Raw genomic sequence first — 21,339 nt, 5'->3', positions numbered from 1 at the left:
TCTCCAGCTCCTAAAGAGAGCAAGTCACAGGCGCAGGCTCTCTGCTGTCTGCATCTACACACAAGCAGCCTCTTGCTAACTCACAGTCCCCTCTGCCCTAACGCACAGCCCACGAGACTCGGGGGCATCCGCGCGGCCCCGCCCCGCATACCGTTGCTGTACTTCAGGAAGATGGCGATGGTGAAGGGGCAGATTTTGCTCTCCATGCTCGCTGTGAACTCGGGGTCCACCGTGCACACGATGCACAGGGTCTCCATCACCAGGTTGAGGACCTCGGAGCTGAACTGGGCTGCGAGGTGGATCAGGCCGTCCAGGATGCTGGGGAGGAAGGGCTGCAGCACAGCTGTGCTCTCCGAGACTTTCAGCTGGTCACAGTAGCTGGGGAGCAAGACAAGCAGATGCTCACCAGCAGGCCCGCTCTGGGCTCCCTAGTCAGTGTGACCTGTTACAGAGTTCATGAACCTACTTCTAGAGTTCACTAGACTTTTACATCTTTGTGTAGTTTTTTTTTTTCTTTTAGAATTTTCAGCACCACCATTTCTATGTTTTCTAAGGTATTTCTGCTTTGGTCTTCACGATTTCCTTTAAAATTTCTTTCATCCCATTTTGTTATGAAATCCCAGTCATAGCTATATCCAGATCATTAAGATATTAAGTCAAATGCATTATGCTTCCTCGGACTATAGTTTTAGGCACATTCCTCAGATAGATAGATATAAAGATATAATATGTACTTTTTTGTTATTTTCCAGTTAGTGTTTTTAAATCTCTTCCAATACAACGGTTATTCATTAATAGTAGACTATTCTTTTACTTTCAAGTTACGAAAATTTTGTACTTTTTGGCAGTTTTTGCATCCTAAAATTAGATCAATTTATAGAAACATTTTACTCATACTTACAAATTTGGTGTACTATTTGTGGGGTTTAGATGTTTGTTTTAAAACAGAAAGACTCACAGACTTTGAACCTATGGTGACAGGGGCAGAAGGTGGAGAAGAGGGATAGCGGGAGTTTGGGATGGACATGTACCCACTGCTGTACTGAAAACAGATAACCAACAAGGACCTGCTGCGTAGCACAGGAAACTCTGCTCACTACTGTAATCATCTAGATGGCAGAAGAGTTTAAGAACAGACACATGTACGACTGAATCTCTGTGCTGACCCCTGACACGAACACAGCACTGTTAGTCAACTACACTCCAACATAAAAATTTTTAAAAAATTTACCTTAAAAAAAACATTACACATACTTCTACCTCAGTTCAGTTCAGTCGCTCAGTTGTGTCTGACTCTTTGCGACCCCATGAATTGCAGCACGCCAGGCCTCCCTGTCCATCACCAACACCTGGAGTTCACTCAGACTCATGTCCATCAAGTCGGTGATGCCATCCAGCCATCTCATCCTCTGTCATCCCCTTCTCCTCCTGCCCCTAATCCCTCAGCATCAAGGTCTTTTCCAATGAGTCAACTCTTTGCATGAGGTGGCCAAAGTATTGGAGTTTCAGTTTCAGCATCAGTCCTTCCAATGAACACCCAGGACTGATCTCCTTTAGAATGGACTCGTTGGATCTCCTTTCAGTCCAAGGGACTCTCAAGAGTCTTCTCCAACACCACAATTCAAAAGCATCAATTCTTCAGCGCTCAGCTTTCTTCACAGTCCAACTCTCATATCCATACATGACTACTAGAAAAACCATAGTCTTGACTAGACAGACCTTTGTTGGCAAAGTAATGTCTCTGCTTTTGAATATGCTGTCTAGGTTGGTCATAACTTTCCTTCCACGGAGTAAGCGTCTTTTAATTTCATGGCTGCAATCACCATCTGCCATGATTTTGGAGCCCCCAAAAATAAAGTCTGACACTGTTTCCACTGTTTCCCCATCTATTTCCCCATGAATTGATGGGACCGGATGCCATGATCTTCGTTTTCTGAATGTTGAGCTTTAAGCCAACTTTTTCACTCTCCTCTTTCACCTTCATCAAGAGGCTTTTGAGCTCCTCTTCACCTTCTGCCATAAGGGTGGTGTCATCTGCATATCTGAGGTTATTGATATTTCTCCCGGCAATCTTGATTCCAGCTTGTGCTTCTTCCAGCCCAACGTTTCTCATGATGTACTCTGCATAGAAGTTAAATAAGCAGGGTGACAATATACAGCCCTGACGTACTCCTTTTCCTATTTGGAACCAGTCTGTTGTTCCATGTCCTGTTCTAACTGTTGCTTCCTGACCTGCATATAGGTTTCTCAAGAGGCAGATCAGGTGGTCTGGTATTTCCATCCCTTTCAGAATTTTCCACAGTTTATTGTGATCCACACAGTCAAAGGCTTTGGCATAGTCAATAAAGCAGAAATAGATGTTTTTCTGTAACTCTCATCCTTTTTCCACAATTCAGTGGATGTTGGCAATTTGATCTCTGGTTCCTCTGCCTCTTCTAAAACCAGCTTGAACATCTGGAAGTTCGCACTTCACGTATTGCTGAAGCCTGGCTTGGAGAATTTTGAGCATTATTTTACTAGCGTGTGAGATGAGTGCAACTGTGCGGTAGTTTGAGCATTCTTTGGCATTGCCTTTCTTTGCGATTGGAATGAGAACTGACCTTTTCCAGTCCTGTGACCACTGCTGAGTTTTCCAAATTTGCTGGCATATTGAGTGCAGCACTTTCACAGCATCATCTTTCAGGATTTGAAATAGCTCAACTGGAATTCCATCACCTCCACTAGCTTTGTTCGTAGTGATGCTTTCTAAGGCCCACTTGACTTCACATTCCAGGATGTCTGGCTCGAGGTGAGTGATCACACCATTGTGATTATCTTAGTCGTGAAGCTCTTTTTTGTACAGTTCTTCTGTGTATTCTTGCCACATTAACCTCTTAAATCAATAAACATTTACTAGATGCTGCTCACCATGTCCAATGGGATACATTATAAAAATACATCATCCAAGTCTTTATTTCTGTTATCCATGGAATGGTAACAAGTCAGTAACAACACTGTTTCTGTACGTTAACAGAACCCGGTGCAGAGACACGGCCCTCCCCAGGTTCTCAGTGAGTGGTTTCTCTTGGTGTAGTTTTTAGATGTCTCGTAACATCTGTGTCAGCCGCTGGGTTCAGAGGTCATGGTGACCAGTATACCTGTGGGCTTGGACCTCAGGTCTGACCACTCCCTGTTCCTGGCTCACAGCTCCTTGATGCTCAAGGCCACTGTGCTCTGCACCACCCCTCCTGAAGAGTGGGCTGGGCAGACACTTGCGCTGGGACTGACTGGGCCCACTCCTCCCAAGGTGGCCACACTCTAATAAGTGTCAGCACAGCCTGGCAGGTCAGAGGGGCCGCCCTGTGTGCTCAGACCATATGGGATCTTCTATGCCATGCTGAAGAGGTTAAGCTTTACTCTGGAAGTCAGTGTGTCTCAAAGTTTTTTTTCTTTCACAAACCACTTCTGACATCTAATTTCTTCTTTCCCCTAGAGTCTTCAGGGGAACCAACACCCCAGGAAAACGCTGTTTGTGTCCAGTGGCCTCATGGATCGCCTGGCACGCTCCTTCTCCTGGGTACCTTCATCCCAGAGCTTGAAGAGCATAACCAGGGCCAGAGAGTTTCCATTGCAGCAGCAAAAATACAAGTACTCAATTCTAGAAAGACCAGTTTGAGAGCTGAGATAATAAAGATGGCAGCAGTCTGCAGTTGCAGGCAGCAAAACCCCTCGGGGGCCCCTGCAGGAACTCAGGCAGATGCTGAGCACACACAGGGCAGCTGGAGTGGGAGGGGGGCAGGGGGGGAGGGGGAGAGGAGAGTGGGGAACCGAGCTCCAGAGGCAGGGGATGGTGTCTCTGGAAGAGCTCCGGAGGCAGGGGCTGGTGTCTCTGGGAGGACAGAGCTCTGCTTTGGATGCAGGACCCACAGGTGTGGGGTCTGCACCTCTATGGTGACAGGGACTGCAGGCAGGGGAGGCCTGCAGGTGGTCGTTAGGAGGCTCAGCAGTGGCTGCTGTTAGTCTTCAGGTCCTCACGCCTGTCCTGGTACAGACAGGAGCACACACGTGAACCTGGAGCTGTGGAGAAAGGTCGGCACACATGTGACTAGAGAAATGTGGCCCACGTGTAAGGATCTGTCACCAGTATCCCGCGCAGGAGCGCTCTGAGGCAGTCCGCACTACGATGGACAGGAGGCGGGGCAGGCTCAGGGAGGCGCTGAGGACAAGCTGGGCTGAGACTGGCTGCAGAATGAAGAGGGCAGGGCCACACGTGAACCCCGGCTGAGGACAGGCCCAGCGAGGACCCTGCCCCACAGGAGCTCGCCCCCGGGGTCCGCTCTCCGCACGTGACGCACAGCCCTGTAAACGTGGGCCATGCCGCTTCTCTGCTCTGCGTGTTCGTGGCTTCCGTCAGTTCTCCCGGGACAGCGGCTACACCTTTCAAGAAAGCCCTGCCTGTGTAGTCAGAGAACTGAAAGTTATTTAAAAAAAAAAAAAAAAAAAAAAAAAAGCTTTCTTCACGTATTTTTTTCTGATTATAAAAGCAGGATAAAATGTCCGCTTCTCTCAGCGTTACTGCGGCGTACTCCATCCACGACACGGTGAGCACGAGCGCTGTGGCACCCGGATGCGTGTCCACACCGCACAGGTTTCCCCTCATCCACTTTCTCACCACGTCCGTCCCCTCAGGCTCCCCTGCTGCTGGGAACGTGCGGTCTCCACTCTCCGTTACACACAGCGCAGGCGCCGACAGTCGCGCTCCATGCTGGAGCCTCAGGCCTGACTCATCCTGGGACGACAGCGAGCTCCCTTCCCCCTTCCTTGCCCGCACCCTGACCCCGGCCTTCTGCTCTCCTTCACAGCAAGTCTGGCCTTTCCAGAAGCCTCCAGAGGGAGGTGTGTGGCTCAGCTCAGTCAGCACAGTGCCCTCGAGGTCCACCCGGCTGCTGCAGAAGGCAGGCTTCCCTTGCACAGCTGAGTTCCGTCCACTGGACACACATCACCTTTGCCCACTCCCCGCCGATGCCCTCAAGCAGCTGCCACAGCCCGGCTACGTGAACAGCACAGCAAGGAGAGCGAGCACAGGCATCAGTTCAAGATTGTGTTTCATTTCCTCTGGTTGGATCAAATGGTAGCTCTATTTTTTAATTTTTTTAAGACCCTCCATACTCTTCTCCACAGTGGTTGCACCAATTTACACTCCCACCAACAGTACAAAAGTGTTCCTTTCTCTCCACTCCCTCGTTAATCTTGTTATCTTTTTAAAAAATATTAACTAGCTTGCTTATTTCTGGCTCTGCTGGGCCTTCACTGCAGTGTGTGGGCTCTCTTTAGCTATGGCGTGTGGGCTCAGTTCTGGCACACAAGCTGAGTTGTCCCGCAGCACATGCAATCTTCTCGGACCAGGAATCAAATCCGTGTCCCCCTGTCCTGGCAAGTGGATTCTTATCCACTGAGCCACCAGGGAAGTCCTCTTCTTGTCTTTTTGACACTAGCCATGCTGACAAGTTTGACATGAGAGCTCACTGTGGTTTTGATTTGCATTTTCCTGGGACCTAGTGGTGTTGAGCACCCTGTCATGTACCTATTGGCCACCTGTGTGTCTTCTCTAGGAAAAAACGTCTTTTCCAACCCTCTGCCATTTATTTTTTACCAGATGGTTTATTTGCTATTGAGCTGTATGAGCCTGTTAAATATTTTGCATATTAACCCCTTATCAGATAAATGGTTTGCAAATATTTTCTTTCATTCGGTGGCTGCTGCTTCCTTCGGCTCACGGCTTCCTGTGCTTTTTTAGTCTGATGTGGTCCCACTCATTCATTTTTGCTTTTGTTGCCTCTGCTCTTGGTGTCAAATATAAGAAGTCACTGCCAAGACCAGTGTCAGAGAATTTAATTTTTAGGTTTTCTAAGAGTCTCGTGATTTAGGTCTTAGTTCAAGTCTTCATTTTGAGCTGACTTCAGTATATGGTGTAAGACTGTTGCTGTTCAGTCACTAAGTCACGTCCGACTCTTTGCGACCCCATGGACTGCAGCATCCCAGGCTTCCCTGTCCTTCACTATCCCCCAGAGTTTGTTCAAACTCATGCCCATTGAGTCAGTGATGCTATCCAACTATCTCATCCTCTGTTGTTCCATTCTCCTCCTGCCCTCAGTCCTTCCCAGCATCAGGGTCTTTTCCACTGAGTCAGCTCTTCCCAGCAGGTGGCCAAAATAGTGGAGCTTCAGCATCAGTCCTTCCAGTGAATATTCAGAACCGATTTCCTTTAGGATGGACTGGTTGGATCTCCTTGCAGTCCAAGGGACTCTCAAGAGTCTTCTCCAACACCACAGTTCAAAAGCATCAATTCTTTGGCGCTCAGCCTTCTTTATGGTCCAGCTTTCACATCCATATATGACCACTGGAGATGGCCTTGACTAGACGGACCTCTGTTGGCAAAGTGATGTCTCTGCTTTTGAATATGCTGTCTAAGTCTGTCATAGCTTCTTTTTCAAGGAGCAAGCGTCTTTTAATTTCACGGCTGCAGTCACTGTCCACAGTGATTCTGAAGCCCAAGAAAATCACTGTTTCCATTTCCCCCCCATCTACTTGCCATGAAGTAATGGGACTGGATGCCATGACTTTAAGTACGCTTTTTGAATGCTGAGTTTTAAGCCAGCTTTTTCACTCTCCTCTTTCACCTTCATCAAGAGGCTCTTTAGTTCCTCTTCACTTTCTGCCATTAGGGCGGTATCATCTGCATATCTGAGGTTACTGATATTTCTCTCAGCAGTCTTGATTCCAGTTTGTGATTCATCCAGCCTGGCATTTCGCATGATGTACTCTGCATATAAGTTAAATAAGCAGTGTGTAAGATAAGGGTCCAGATTTTCAAATACCATTTACTGCAGAGCCTGTCCTCCCCCCGTGTGTGTTCTTGGCTCCTCTGTCATAAAGTAATTGGCCTCAGAAGTGCAGGTGTACAGCTGGGCTCTCTATTCTGCTCCATGATCTTTGTGTCTGTTTTTAATGCCAATACCATCCTATTTTGATTACTATCACTTTGTAATACAGTTTAAAATCAAGAACTGTGATACCATACAAATTCTGGAATTGTTTGTTCTATTTATGTAAAAAATGCCATTGGAATTTTGAGCGGGACTACACTGAATCTGTAGATTGCTTTCGGTAGTTTGGACATTTAAATAGTGTTCATTATTTCCATCTACGAACATGAAATATCTATTAGTTTGTGTCTTCAGTTTCTTTCCTTGATGTCTTATAGCTTTATGTGTATAGATCTTTCATCTTGGTGACTTATGTTTATTCTTAGATACTTTATTGTTTTTGATGCAACTATTTTTTAAATTTCTCTTTCTGATAGCTCATTATTCTTTTCTAACTGCTCTGCTCAGGAATTCAGTACTATGTTGAGAAGGAGTGGTCACAGTGGGTACCCTTACCTTGCTCTTGATCTTAAGAGGAAAAGCTTTCAGCCGTTCACTGCTGAACATATTAGCTGGGGGCGGGGGGGGGGAGGCGGTCATATATGGCCTTTATTGTGTTGAGATGTGTTCCTTCTACGTGCTTTGTTGAAAGCTTTTGTCATGAAAGGGTACTGAATTTTGTCAAGTGCTTTTTCTGCATCTATTGAGATATTCACATCTTTTAATTTTTCATTCTGTTAAGTGGGTATTGCATTTATTAGTTAGTTTACGCATGCTGAGCCCTTTGCATCCCAGGGGTCAGCCCCGCTTGACGGCGGTGTGCTGCCCTTCACGGTGCCACTGGGCCGAGTTTGCTGGCGCTGTGCTGAGGGCCACACTCGTCCGGCACACTGGCCTGTCGTTTCTTTTCCTGTAGTGTCCTTGTTATCAGGGTAATGCTGGCCGAGAAAAATGAGTATGCAAATGTTCCCACCTCTTCAGCATTTGGAAGGAGTCTGAGAAAGGCTGGCATTTACTTCTCTTTGAACATTTGGTAGAGCTCACCAGTGGAGCCATCTGGTCCTGGGCTTTTCCCGTGGCAGCTTTCTCGTTACTGACTCACGCTCCTCATCAGCTACTGGTCTGTTCAGATTTTCAAATTCTTCTTGTTCAGGTTTGCTAGGCTGTATGTTTCTAAGAATTTATGCATTTCTTCTAGGTTAAGCAGTCTGTTGGCACACACTTGCTCTCCGTGGTCTCTCGCGAGCCTCTGTCTCTCTGTGGTGGCAGTTGTGAAGGCTCCTGCTTCGTTCGTATGAGGGCTCTCTCTCTTCGTTTTAGTCTAGCTATAGCTTGTCAACTGTGTTTAGTTTTTCAAAATACCAGCTCTTACTCTCATCAAACTCTTCTAACGTCTCTCTGGCCCCCACTCATCTGTCGCTGCTCTTGCCTTCCTCCTGCTGCCTCTGGGCTTCATCTGTTCTCTTTTGAGCTCCTGAGGAAGGAAGTGAGGTTGTTTGAGATTGTTTTTTCTTTTTTTGCTTTAATGTAAGTGTTCCTTTGTTAGAACTCCTTTTTCTGTATCCTGTAAGTTTTGGTATGTTGTATTTCCATTGTCATGTGTTTCAAGACATGTTTAGATTTCTCTTTTAATTTTTCCTTTGACCCACGGGTTGTTCAGAAAAGTACTGTTTGATTTCCATGTATCTTTGATTTTTTTAGCTTTCCTACTGTAACTAATTTCAAAAGTTTCCTCCACATGTGACTGGAAAAGACACTCGATATGATTTTCACCTTAGATTTACCAACGTTGGCATCACGGCCTGTCCTGGAGCACACCCCATGCAAGCCTGGGAAGGAGGTGCGCTCAGCTGCTGCTGGATGAACTGCTCAGTAGGTCTGCTGGGTCCATCTGGGGGAAAGTGTAGTTTAGGTCCAATGTTCCATTACTGATTTTCTGTTTGGACAAACACCCCCTGTAAAGGGGATGGAGTATAAATCTGCTGTTATTGTACTGCTGTCTGTCTCTCCTTTCGGATATGACTATCTGCTGGGTGTACTTAGGTGCTCTGATGGCAGACGCACGCGCATTTGTGACCGTCCTAGTTTCCTGATGAATCAGCCCCCTTATAGTATAATGTGCGGTTTCGTGTTACAGCTTCTGAATTAAAGCCCACTTGCTGATAAAAGCACAGATTCTCACTCTCTTCTGGTTTCCACGTCACGTGGAGCATCTTTTCTCCTCTACTTTCAGCCTGTGTGTCTTAAGACCTGTAGCCTCAACTGGTTCTTTCTTCTAATCCATTCAGCTAATTTGACTTTTAATTGGAGAATTTAGTCCATTTATATTTAAGATAACTTTTGTAAGTGAGCCCAGTTTACTAGCTGCCATTTTACTAACTGTTTGCTGGCTCTCCTGTGGTCCCATTCCCCATTGCCCCTCTGGCTGTCTTCCTCTGTGAATGGTGATCTTCCAAAGAGAAATGCTTTCCTTCTTTTCTCTTTACTGTTTGTGTGTCTATCACAGACTTTGCTTTGTGGTCACCATAAAGCATTGTACAGACATAAAGAAACTCTACTCCTTTACTCCCATCCGTTAATGTCTCTGATATCACAATTTAACCCCTTTTATACTGTGTATTCATTATAATGAGGACTTTCCTGGTGGGTCAGACAGTAAAGCATCTGCCTACAATGCGGGAGACCTGGGTTCATTTAGCTGGTTATTTGTAATACTTTCATATTTTACCCTTTAGAGTCAGGTGGTTAACACCATCATATCACAGTATTAAGAGTATTCTGAATCAATAATATACTTACCTGTAGCAATACATTGTATATTTCCACATTAGTAATATGCATCTTTTCATTTCAGCTTGAAGAATTTCCAGTGTTTCTTGTAAGGCAGGTCTAGCAGTGAAGAACTCCTTCGGCTTTGTTTGTCTTGGAAAGTCTTCATGTAGTCTTCACTTCTGAAGGACAGCTTTGCTAGGTAAAGTATTCTTGGTTGGCAGCTTTTTCATTCAGCACCTAGAATGTATTATTCCACTGTCTCTTGGCCTGCAAAGTTTCTGCTGAGAAATCTGTTGCTGGCCTTACGGGAGCTTCCTTGTATGAGCAGAAGGTTTTTGCTTCTTAATGCTTTGAAAATTCTGTCTTTGATTTTAGATAGTTTTATTATACCATTTGATTCAAATGGCGTCTATTTGAAACGAATGGATCATTTACTGGATAACCAGAGAAGGCAATGGCAACCCACTCCAGGAAAATCCCATGGGTGGAGGAGCCTGGTAGGCTGCAGTCCATGGGGTCAGGAAGAGTAGAACACGACTGAGCAACTTCACTTTCACTTTTCACTTTCATGCATTGGAGAAGGAAATGGCAACCCACTCCAGTGTTCTTGCCTGGAGAATCCCAGGGACGGCGGGGCCTGGTGGGCTGCCGTCTATGGGGTCGCACAGAGTCGGACACGACTGAAGCGACTTAGCAGCAGTAGCAGCATTATACTGTGTCTTGAAGATCACCTTGGACTGAAATTTTGGGGTGAAGTATATTAGCTTTATGACTAGGAGGTGCAAGTCTCCTCTCAGATTTGGGAAGTTCTCATGCATTATTTCTTTAAAAAGGCCTCTTCCCTTTCTTCTGGGGCTCCAATCATGCATCTACTATTTCTCCTAAAGGCACCACTGGGTTCACATTTCCTCCTTGGTTTTCATTCTTTATTCTCTGTCATCCTCTGACTGGAAGGCCCCATCTTCTATTTCACAGACCTCTTCTACCTGATTCATTCTGCTACTGATGCTTTCTATGGTATCCTTCAGCTCCAGAATTCATTTGTTATTTTTTTATGATTTCTCTCTCTTGGTTGAATTTCTCATTCTGTCTGTGAGTTGTTTTTCTGATTTCATGAAGTTGTGTTTTTGTGCTTTCCTGCAGTTAATTGAACTGCTTAAAATGATATTTTGAATTCTTTATCAGATGAATCACAGATCTCCACGTCTTTGGGGCTGGTTACTGGAGAGCGACTGTGTTTCTTTTCTGACACCATGCTTTCTTGGTTTTTCAGGTTCCTTCATGTCTTTCATTGCAGTCTTCACATCAGAGGTAGCAGTCAGCTCCTTCAGGCTGTAGTGACCAGCCTCTTACAAGTGCCTGGTCCTGAATTTCTCACCCTGGTGCCGGGCTGGAGCATCCATTGGGCTGTGGACTTCAACAAAGGCTCCCCCATCTGTGGGTAGCTGTCTCAGTCAGTGTTCTCCAGGAGTTCCTGGACCACTCCTCGATCCAGAGCTGGGACAGCCTGTGCTGCTATAACCTGAAACACAGGTTGGTGAGATTCCCCCTGGCTGCTTGGTGTACGGTGATGATGACAGAACCAAGTCAAATGGAACCATAGCCAGGACTGTGGTTGGCAAATCAGCAGACAGGATGTGAGCCTATCTTCTCCAAACAGCTCTCTTGTCCTCAGGCGGCTCTGACTTGGACAGATGCCAAACTGTGGGTGCAGGAGGGACAGAGCGAGGGCCCCTTGTTCAGGCTCCTCTGACAGCCTGCACCCTAGTGCCCTCTGAGGACACACAGTGATGCCCAGCGTCTCAATCTGCTTCAGAAGGTCAGGAGGCAGTGCAGGCGGGTGGAAGAGAAATTGTGTTTTTAGGGTTTCAAGCAATTCTTAGGACTCAACTGAGGCTCTCAGATTTGGACTTGAAAACACCCCTGCAAACACCAATGCCTCTCTGGTCTGAGGAGGAGCACAAATAAAGGACTACCTGAGCCATGAGCTGTGAGAAAGGTGCAAAACTGGGGAAAACACGCACAGTTTCCAGGCCATATTATCCCAAGTTTGGTTTCTAGCACAGATACCATCAGTCAAGCAGGCGGGCTGGGCTCTCAGCCCGCTTCTATGCTATGCTCCACTACCGTGCAGCCCCAGGCAAGTCAGGTCTCTCTCAGAGCCCAGGTTCGGCCCCTCTGTGGGGGAGGGAGCAGTCCAGATGGTCCCAGAACTGGACTGATTTGAAAAGGAAAGAGGAGTAAAAACAGGACACATCTGGGACTCACAGAAGCCCTGTCCTGCCAACATTCATTCTGCAGGAGATCTTCGTCAGAAATTTCCGAGCGACACGGTGAACAGGTAACTGCTGTTTGGGACTTCTACCCTGAGCAACTTTCTCTTAAGACAGGTCTGCTCGCTCTAAGGTGGCGTACTCACCCCCAGATGGCTCTCACTGCGGAGATTCGAACTGATGGGGGTTGTGTCTCGTGAAGACCACTAACCGTTGCCTGAAGAAACTGCTGGATCAATTCAGGGGACATAGCAACTGTAAAGCGACTGGCAGCCCAGAGGGCCCGGCCCAGGAGGAAAGGAGACACTGGGGAGGAGAGAGAGCAGTCAGGGCCGGGCACGCTGCAGCTCCTCGCCCTCCTCCCAACCCCCGCACCCCGGCGCGCCGCAACAGGGAGGCACTGCCTCACACACACACAGCCAATCAACAGGAAAGGAGGACCGGAAAAGACAGAAGCAAATGTGTGACCTATGGCACAGAACCTAGAGCAGTCTCCCAGATTCCCAAGGTACATTCTGAACATTCCTAGACCAAAAAGACATCCCAGCCCTGACCCCACCCCAGCTCTCGCCATTCCTCATGCACTGCTAACCAGCTCTCTGGAAGCTTCTCCATGGCCAGGTTTTCCCTACTCTTGGACCAACTGGAATATTACAAATTATATCTCTGTCATTCTCTTATTTAAAATGTCAATAAATTCCACAGCTTACCAAATAAAGTCCCTTGGATCAGTGCCTCTGGCATCACCTCCAATTCCTCTCTGTGCCTCCAGACTCAGGCATGCAGCCCACCCTAGCTGTCATCTTATGTTGCCATTTCTGTGCTTGGCTTTTAAGCCAACACACTCACCTCTCCTTGCATTATCTAACCGATCTCTTGGGCTGAAGTAATCCTAATTGTCTCTGAGCCACTTTAATCTCACGTCATCAGCTTTCTAACATGAACTATATATATATATATATATATATTCAAATATATATACACTGATATTCCAGCCACCGGGATAAGGATTACTATGCCCTGCCTATTATTAAGATGTTTGAGAATAGAGACTATACTTATTTAGCTGTCACAGGGCTTAACCTTGTTATCTGTACAATAAACATTAGTTGATGGGACCTATTCAACAGAACCTACCAAACTGTGCCAGATAATTACATAATAAATTACATAATGGAGAGTAACAATTCTCAAAATACGGTCCTGGAAGTTACAAAAGTGAAACATTTTCGTAGCAAAACTAAGACAACGCTCAACTGTTTCAGTCTCACTCCCTGTGGAGTACACAGTGGTTTTCCAAAGGTTACATGACGTGTCACCAGGGCTCTAACAGCTAATGGGAGGTATGCTTGCAATTCTTATGTTCTGAAAGCTTCTCAGTTTTAATTTCTAGTATGTCAAATAATGTCACATGTGACAAAAAAATCTCCTTGGGGTTATTGATAATTTTTAAAGGTGTAAAGGGGTCCTGAGACCAAAGAGTTTGAGAATGGCTCGTATAGAAAAGCTTTGCTATGGCAAATTCTGGAAAAAATATGCTGGTGGGTGTGAGAAACTCCAGCACTGTCATCAACATGTAATCACACTGTGTGCGTCAGGGGCCAGGCGCTGCGGGATGGAGGGTGTGTGACAAGGCTTCCACTCGCACACGTACATTTCAGCAGAAGAGACAGAAACATTCACCAAGCTCAACAGACTGCACACATGGTAACTGCAGAACAAAAAGGAGTCTCCTCAGTGGGTCTGAGATCACGACGCTCAACTGCTTAGTTCTATGACCTGTGACTCAGAATGAGAGAGGACCTAATGACCTCAATAGAGACAGCGGAGAAGATTCTCCAATGGCTTAAGCTACCCAAAGGGCTAACTCAGGACAAGGACACAGGACAGTGCACTGGCATGGCAGGAGCAATGAGGGCCCCATGACTTAGGCTCAGAGAGGAAGCAGAGACTGAGCTGGGATCTGGCTCTCAGGAGGCCGCTGTCCCGCAGCCACAGCCCTGTGCCCCGAGGAATGGGCTCCATGCAGTCGAGGCGATTCCTTTTAAGGCTAGCAGTGATCACGGACGTGAGAGCAGAACACTTTAATTATCTAGTTAGAATGGTTTTAGAGAGAACAGATAGTTTGAGAAAACTGATGGGAAGCAAACAGAGAGGATGAGCCTGACACAGACTGCCTGAGGGTACAGGGGGCTCTGCATTTACAACTCCTGCCAGAGTGCTCCCTGCACAGCAGCCACACTTGCGCCCTGTTCAGACGCCAAACACCACCCCGGGCAGTGGGCGTGAACCCGGGGGGCAGATGTGGGAGAGGGGTAAGGAATGAGCAGTGAGGCCGCCCCAGACTCAGAGCTGCTGAAATCTGAGTCAAGGTCCCCGGGCAGTGCAGAGTCAAAGGAGCCCCAGCTCCAGGCTGCAGGAAGAATTCCACCCCAAGGTTTACCTAAGTGAACAACAGAGCTGAGACCCCCAGAATCCTGCTGTGCTGAAACACACCTGAGAGGTTGAGGTCTGCAAGGACGACGCCGGTCAGGAAGCCGTGCATGTCGAAGGGGATCCTGCCGCTCTTCACGCTGTCAGTGACGATGGACTTCACCGAGCCCAGGGCCAGCATGCAGGCCTCGTGGACCTTCCACCTGCCAAAGGGACCCCATGGCCAGTCACACAAACCCCCCGCCAGAGACACAAGCACTCGAGGGAAAGGCACTTCAGCAAGCCTGACCCTGAAGGGCACTGAGCTACTCTTCCAATCTAAGCCTATATCTGAAAACAGTATAATTTAACAGTAACAGGTTTTTCTAACTAAAAACAAAGCAAAAGCCCTTCCTTTCCAGGCTTTTTAAAAAGGAATAAAAGCATCGAACCAACTATTTTAAGGAAAAACTGCTCTAGAACAGGTGATTCAAAGCCAGGATGCCTGCCCTCACCCACCGCCCAGAGGGTGCCCCCACGACGTGGCCTGCTGCCCCCTCTCACCAGTGCTCAGCGCCGCTGCTCTTGGTCTGCTCAGCCTCCTGTAAGTGCCGAGCGGCCGCGGCGGCCAATGCAGCCGCGCTCTCATTCTGGAAATCAGAGGCCACAGCCTAGGATGAGAGGAGAGGTGCCAACGAATATTTCTGTGCAAATTAAAACCATAAACTGCATTGCTGTGCATGTGGCTAACGTGATCAGATACACTCATAATGCAACCCCGAGCTGTATGAAGGTCTCTAAGTTAAAGCAGCACCCGTCTCTCTGCAGAGGCTGAGCTCTCTAAAGCTTACAGAATGGATGGCTACATTCTGCAGAGCATCAGGGGTCAATGAGAGACACAGCTGTGGACAGCAATGGACCAGGTATTTATCTCTGGGAGGTCAACTTGGAAAAGCAGAGCAAATCTACTAAGTGACATGCCGTGGCCCTCCTGAGGTGCCTTAGAAACACCAAAGGACAACAGACTGCCCACCAACAATGAAACGGGAATAAGTGTATCACCAGACAGGCAGCAGCTTCTCCACAGACCTCAGGCTAGAGATAGCTCTGTGCTCCGGTCAGAGCCACAGGAGACGGGCAGCCACCGGGACGTTCACCTCGCAGCAATCGAAGCTTGCAAATCTGCCAGCCTCTAGTCTGCGCTACACACAGACCCTTGCTGAAGACTGAACTAAGCCGAAGAGTCCCTGATGCAGACGCCCCCTCCCATTAGAACACCGCGCCCCGCACAGCTCTTTCATCAACATTGGCGTGAGAAGCAGGGCCGGACCAAGGGCTTTAGAATTCCTGCGTCTCAGACTTCACTTGAGATGCTCTGTGTTAGTTCTCAGTCACCTCTGACTCTTTGCGACCCCATGGCTGTGGCCCACCAGGCTCCTCCGCTCATGGAATTCTCCAGGCAAGAAGACTGGAGTGGGTTGCCATTCCCTTCTCAGGGGATCTTCCTGACCCAGGGATTGAACCCGGGCCTCCTGCGGGGTTGCAGGCAGATTCTTTACCATCTGAGCTGCTCTGTTACCCACCCCAGTCTGAGGTAAAGCTGTCCAAAACCAGTGCTGAGCAAAGGCTCGAGGGAGGTCTAGAACAAAGAGGAGAAGCCGACGCCGTCAGGACCCTGGTGAGTGGGTGTCGGGGCAGCCCTCTCACCAGCAGCAGGTCCTGGGCCGCGATCCTGACGGTGTAGGAGAAGGTATCGTCGTCCTCGTCTTCCACAAACTGCTGGGGGTTGGCGGTCCACACTTTGATCTGAAAGAACGATGTGGTCAGCTCTGTGAGGCTCCCTCTTCTAGTCCACACACACGGGAAGATTCCAACCTTCTGTTTTTATCTTGACCAGAACGCTACTCTTTCTGATGCAAAGAAGCAAACCCTTTACCAAACCATGCAGCTACGGCCGCTGTAGAAGGTGGCTGACTGCTGGCCCCTCCTACTGCCAGTCGGCTGTGACCCCAACAGGCCAATTTGCTGAGTCTAGTGGGTCTGATGGAAATCCAATGTGAAAATCATGTCAATTCCTAGGACACAGTGGCATTACCATATTTTTAATGCTCTCTTCTGGTCTAATGGACTCTCTGACTAGGCTAAGGATCTGAACGCTGTGTCTCACTATCTGCAGAGAAAGGCCAGGCTCTTCTTGCTATCACACCCTTGGTTAGGGGTCCCCTACAGATACCAAAGTGGGAGTATTCTACAAGTCCAACTACCTACCACAGAAGCTGATAAACCCCAGCACCCAGGGACTTGGCAAAATGATGTGAATGAAACCACAGCTTTCCTAGCACTTCCGGTCACGTTGCTCTTCAGGTATCAGTTTTTAGAAATTAACAGATGCCTGACCCAGACCCCACACTGAAGCTGCACTTGCACGCCGCTCACTGACTCCACCATGCAGGTACCTGCTCCTCAGTGATCTGCATGTAGAGGATGATGTAGTAAATCAACTCAGGCAAGGCCTTCTTGACAGTGCTTTTGAATTTGCTATTTTCCAGGAGAGCGTGGACAAACTCAAAAATGCTAAAGACGAGGTTTTCAAAGCCCAGGACTTCACCTACAGGAAGTACGTGAGAGAAGCTCTTAGTGGCAAGAAGACAGAAAGAAGCACAGATGCTGTGAAGGAACTACACCACCTCTGTGAGCAGGGGTCAGTTAAAGCACTCGTGGGAATGGAAGAGGCCCAGGGGGTCAAAGAAGGGAATTTCAGGTACTAGGCACTCTTTGGTTTTTCCAGCACAAAAACCAGGGAATTCCCTGGTGGCCCAGTGGTTAGGACTTTGGGCTTTCACTGCTGAGGGCCTGGGTTCAATCCCTCGTTGGGGAATTAAGATCCTGGAATTCACGCAGGGGAACCAAAAGAAAGAAAAAAGAATCTGAAACACTGAATATATTTTCCACTGAGAAATTCCATGATTTCGTAAGACTTATGCAAATGCTGACGAGGAACAGATTACAGATTTTCAATTTTTGTTTCCCCACATCTAATCCACTGACAGGAAACTCAATGAGAACATTCTCAAGAGAGCAAAGCCTCTAATTTCCTGCCTTTGTCCTGGCTCCCTTCTCCACTACGAGGTATACGACCAAACGCGCTACATACCGTCGGAGTCCACAGGATCCTCTACTTCCTCTGTGTAATTGACTTCCGTCCTCACATAAGTATGATGAAGAGTAAAGAAACAGAATTTGCAGTCTGCTTTGCACACATTCTACAAGGGGACATGACACACTCCGACACTACGAGTAGATACTTTAAGAAAGCGGAACCACGTGAACGTGAGGCCCGAGGCTCTAGACCCCCAACTACAGGGGTGGCAGGTCCCTGCCCTCTCCCAGAAAGGATATAAGGCTGCACTGTCAGTCAGGGTGTTCCAAACAATGGGCAGGATCTGCGGCATGGAGGACGCCATGTGCTTTGGGAAGTTCTTCACCAGGGCTGTCACTGCCTGAGGAGTTACAGGAAAAACCCGAGAGTCACAAGTGAAACGGGAGAAAAATTACTGGTGTCAGACCACCCTGCAGACTCCCAGCACCCCCAACAGCAAGCACTCACCTTCAGGACCTCCATCTTGAACCCACTGTCTGACGTGGGACCGTCTGGGATCTGCAGGGCCTGGACAAAGGCCTCTGTGAACTGCTGCACCACGGGAAAAATCAGGACTTTGGCTGCACCCTGAAGGCAGAAATTACGATCAGTCCTGGACTCAGCCCGAATCTATGGCATCCAGGCACATGGCACCTCCAGACCCTCCAGGCTCAGGCCCTCGTCAGAAGGGTGTGGCCACACGGTCACTGGAGGTGTCCCCAGGGTCTGCCGTGTCCTTATTCAACACTGGCGGCTCCTCACCAGGAGCTCCTCAAACCACTCCTGATTCCAGGGACTGGTATTTCTTAGCTAGGCTGGTCCCACACAGGAGGCAATGAAAGCGCAATAAAGCCCCGGGTGCCAGCTAGTGCGAAAAGGATGCAGGACAAGATACCAGGAAAAGACAGACTCAAATGAAAGGAGACCCAGATGCACATGGATGCTCACTGCATCAAAAGCACGGCTGCTGCGCCCAACACACCCCGCCAGCGTCCAGGGCAGGCCAGCGGCCACGACAGAGGCGTGCTCACCTTCTCCAGCTCCTCCATGTTGCAGATCATGTGCGCACAGGTGGTGAAGATCTCCACGGCTCGGGAGCGGGTTCGGATCCCATACACCTGGGAGCGAGTCACAGCGGGGCTGTGAGGCTAACGTGCGTGCACGTGTGACTCAACTGTGACCACTCAACCCTGACCTGGGCACAGATTTATTTAATCCACAGAATAAAAGGCAACACAATGTGAGAACTTACTAGAATCAGCCGTGTATAGAGGCCCCTGTGGGCTAATCTGACTGAAAACATGAAGCTGGGTACACCTCGGAATCCCAACACAGTGTAGTGCTTTCAAAATACAGCCCCTGGCTAGGGATGGGGAGGAGCAGCGAGGCTGAAACATCCCCCAGTGGGCAGTCATCAACCCAACACACGCAGTAAGGCCCGTGGTGAGCAGTGCGGGAGACTGTCCCCGACACGCGGCTGAGGGGGCAGGCAGGTGGGTGGCCCCAGAGGGGCCTGAGCAGCCTCGCGGTGGCAGCTTGGAGCTCCAGCAGCCCCTCTGCTCTCCCCAGAGGCCTGGCCTCCCAGTCGCAAGGGAAGGGGCCGAGGCTTGTCCGACGCAGCCCTCGGTCAACTCTTGTCTTCAGGTATGGGATCAGCAGCAGACACAACAGGCTCCCGAGAGCCAGGGCCGCTCTCGGCAATGCGAAGACCCTACCTCGGCCATGGTGAAGATCTTGTACATCTCTGGGAGGATGACGGGTGCAACCAGCGGCATCTGCGTGTCGGTGACTTCTCGAGTGAATTCTACAAAGAAAGGAGGCAGTAAAAATAACACTGCTTTATAAAGACATTCGTGTGACAACTGCTGGACTGCTTTAGGGAGCACGCAGGGAAGATGCTGGCCAGGAGCCCTACCCTGGGGCAGGGAAGCAGCGTGAAGCATTTGTTAGAAGGGAAAGGAGCACCGCAGGGGAAAAGGAGCGCACACCAGACTGTGGAGCGCGCGGCCACTGGAGAACCTGGGCTCAGCCTGGCCTGCGCCCGGTGCCGGCACCCAGGCGCACCCGGGGCCGCCTCACCGGGTTCCGCCTTCAGCACCTGCCCCCCTGAAGCCGCCGTGACACAGGTGAGAGCCTGGGAGACACCAGGGTCCCGCTCCAGCCTGCACATGGGGACGACGGCGCCGACCAGGGTCAGGCTGCTGCTCAGAGGACGAGCAAGGGGTCGCTACCCCGTCAATCTGGCCATCGAGCCAGACTTTCCGTTTGCGTCCAAAACCTCACGAGGCGCCGAGGCAGCAAGCTGAGCTCTGAAACGCATCACTGAAAGTGGAACACAGGACCCGAGCCCGCGTCCGCTCACTTGTCTGCTGCTTGACCAACTGCATTTTGTACTCTGATGCTCATTCTTCACTTTACAGCCCTTCATATAGTTAAGTCCAAAAAAAGTTTTCTGAGGGCACTCATCAAGTCAGAGAAAGTGCAGGACGCCAGCAGCTGCATCTCCAAAGCGCTTTTAGACGAAGAGGGAACCAAGGCCTGTGTGTCAGCGGACTCAGCTGTGACAGCTGGGCCTGCGCTGCCTTCCCACAATCAGCCTTGGTTCTCATGGATGAACGGTGAGTTTAATGGGAAGCTTTGCTAAACCAGGCAGACAGGAGCAGGGCCTTGAACAGCCCCGACGAGCCCCTTCTCCTCCCGGCCTCCTGCCCACCCATGGCACCCTGCGCCCTGCACGTGTGCCTCAGCGGCCCCCAGAGCGCGATCCAACCTCATGCAGCAGCTCCCTGGTGTGAGGTGGCGCTCTCCACACACATCCGCTGCCTCCAGCACAGTGGCATACCCTGCCAGCTCCTTCCCTGCGGCCTAGTGCAAAGTCATCTCACTGAGCAGACTCCCCCAGTCACACACAGCGAGGGCTCTGCAGTGAGACAACTCTGGGGACACGGACAACTACCTTTTCTTCCAGGTTTTACAAAGAGCAGCTGAACTTTGTGTTGGCAGACAGGGAAAGAGTAGGCTTCCTTTCCTTAGCAGAAAACAGATCTGTTAGTTGATATTTTGGCATCAAGAGGCTGTGAGTAAAGAATCCTAGAAAGCTCACTCCACAGAAGGGTACGAGAGGCCACCTGAGAAGTAAGCCACACGGAGAAGCAGAGCCATGAGCAGGGAAGCCAGAGTCCGAGCAGAGAGCGTGTGATTTTCTCAGCTGGGTGGCTGTGTGTGCCATGAGCACGTGTCACAGGTGATCACACAAGTGCACCCAGCTGGGCGGTGCAACGAGACAGGGGCGTGGGAGGAGGGGCATGAAACGCAACTCGAGGAGGGGCTGCCTTTGGACGCAGATCTGGCACAACCGTTAGTGTCAGACTGCTGCCGTGGCTCAGCTGCTCAGTTGTGTCCGGATCTTTGCAACCCCATGGACTGTATTATTCCAGGCTTCCCTGTCCTTCACCACCTCCTGGAGCTTGCTCAAACTCAGTACTAGATGAACTTGTAAAATTGGGCCCCGATGCCAAGTTTAATAAAGCAAGAGCTGTAGAAACGCCGTTCCTAACTAGGTAAGAATACCTGTCAGGAGAGACGGCAGATCATGGAGAAGAAAAGATATGAAAACCTGTAAAGGAGAGGGGACCGTGCTTTCTGACACGTCAACATCCAGTGGCTAAGGTCCAGACAAGGACTCCCTGAAAGCAAAGCAGAGGCGGCGGGAGCAAGCAGGGCAGGATCTGCAGAGGCGGGGCTTCCGGCCGTGTCGGGGCTGGGGGTGCTGAGATCAGGCCTTTGAGGGACTGACAGAGCACCGTGCTTAGAAGAGCTCCTCACCAAACCTCTCGGG

General features: G+C 49.3%; 1 protein-coding gene across 1 annotated transcript in view; it reads right to left on the bottom strand.

Moving 5' to 3' along the window:
* Positions 1-21,339, bottom strand: part of IPO9 (importin 9) — a 39,530-nt gene that overhangs the window by 6,395 nt on the left and 11,796 nt on the right. The window contains exons 5-15 of the mRNA XM_070384625.1: positions 19,217-19,305; positions 18,533-18,619; positions 17,970-18,089; positions 17,762-17,862; positions 17,517-17,575; positions 16,819-16,970; positions 16,070-16,168; positions 14,927-15,033; positions 14,447-14,586; positions 12,097-12,256; positions 152-378 (exon numbers count right to left, since the gene is read on the bottom strand). Coding sequence (XP_070240726.1) covers positions 152-378; positions 12,097-12,256; positions 14,447-14,586; positions 14,927-15,033; positions 16,070-16,168; positions 16,819-16,970; positions 17,517-17,575; positions 17,762-17,862; positions 17,970-18,089; positions 18,533-18,619; positions 19,217-19,305 — 1,341 coding nt within the window. The remainder of the gene's footprint in view (positions 1-151; positions 379-12,096; positions 12,257-14,446; positions 14,587-14,926; positions 15,034-16,069; positions 16,169-16,818; positions 16,971-17,516; positions 17,576-17,761; positions 17,863-17,969; positions 18,090-18,532; positions 18,620-19,216; positions 19,306-21,339) is intronic.

The sequence above is a fragment of the Bos mutus genome, chromosome 16, assembly GCF_027580195.1.
Source record: "Bos mutus isolate GX-2022 chromosome 16, NWIPB_WYAK_1.1, whole genome shotgun sequence".
Taxonomy (NCBI): domain Eukaryota; kingdom Metazoa; phylum Chordata; class Mammalia; order Artiodactyla; family Bovidae; genus Bos; species Bos mutus.
Note: the sequence above shows the minus strand (reverse complement) of the source record. Positions and strands in the feature narration are given on the sequence as shown.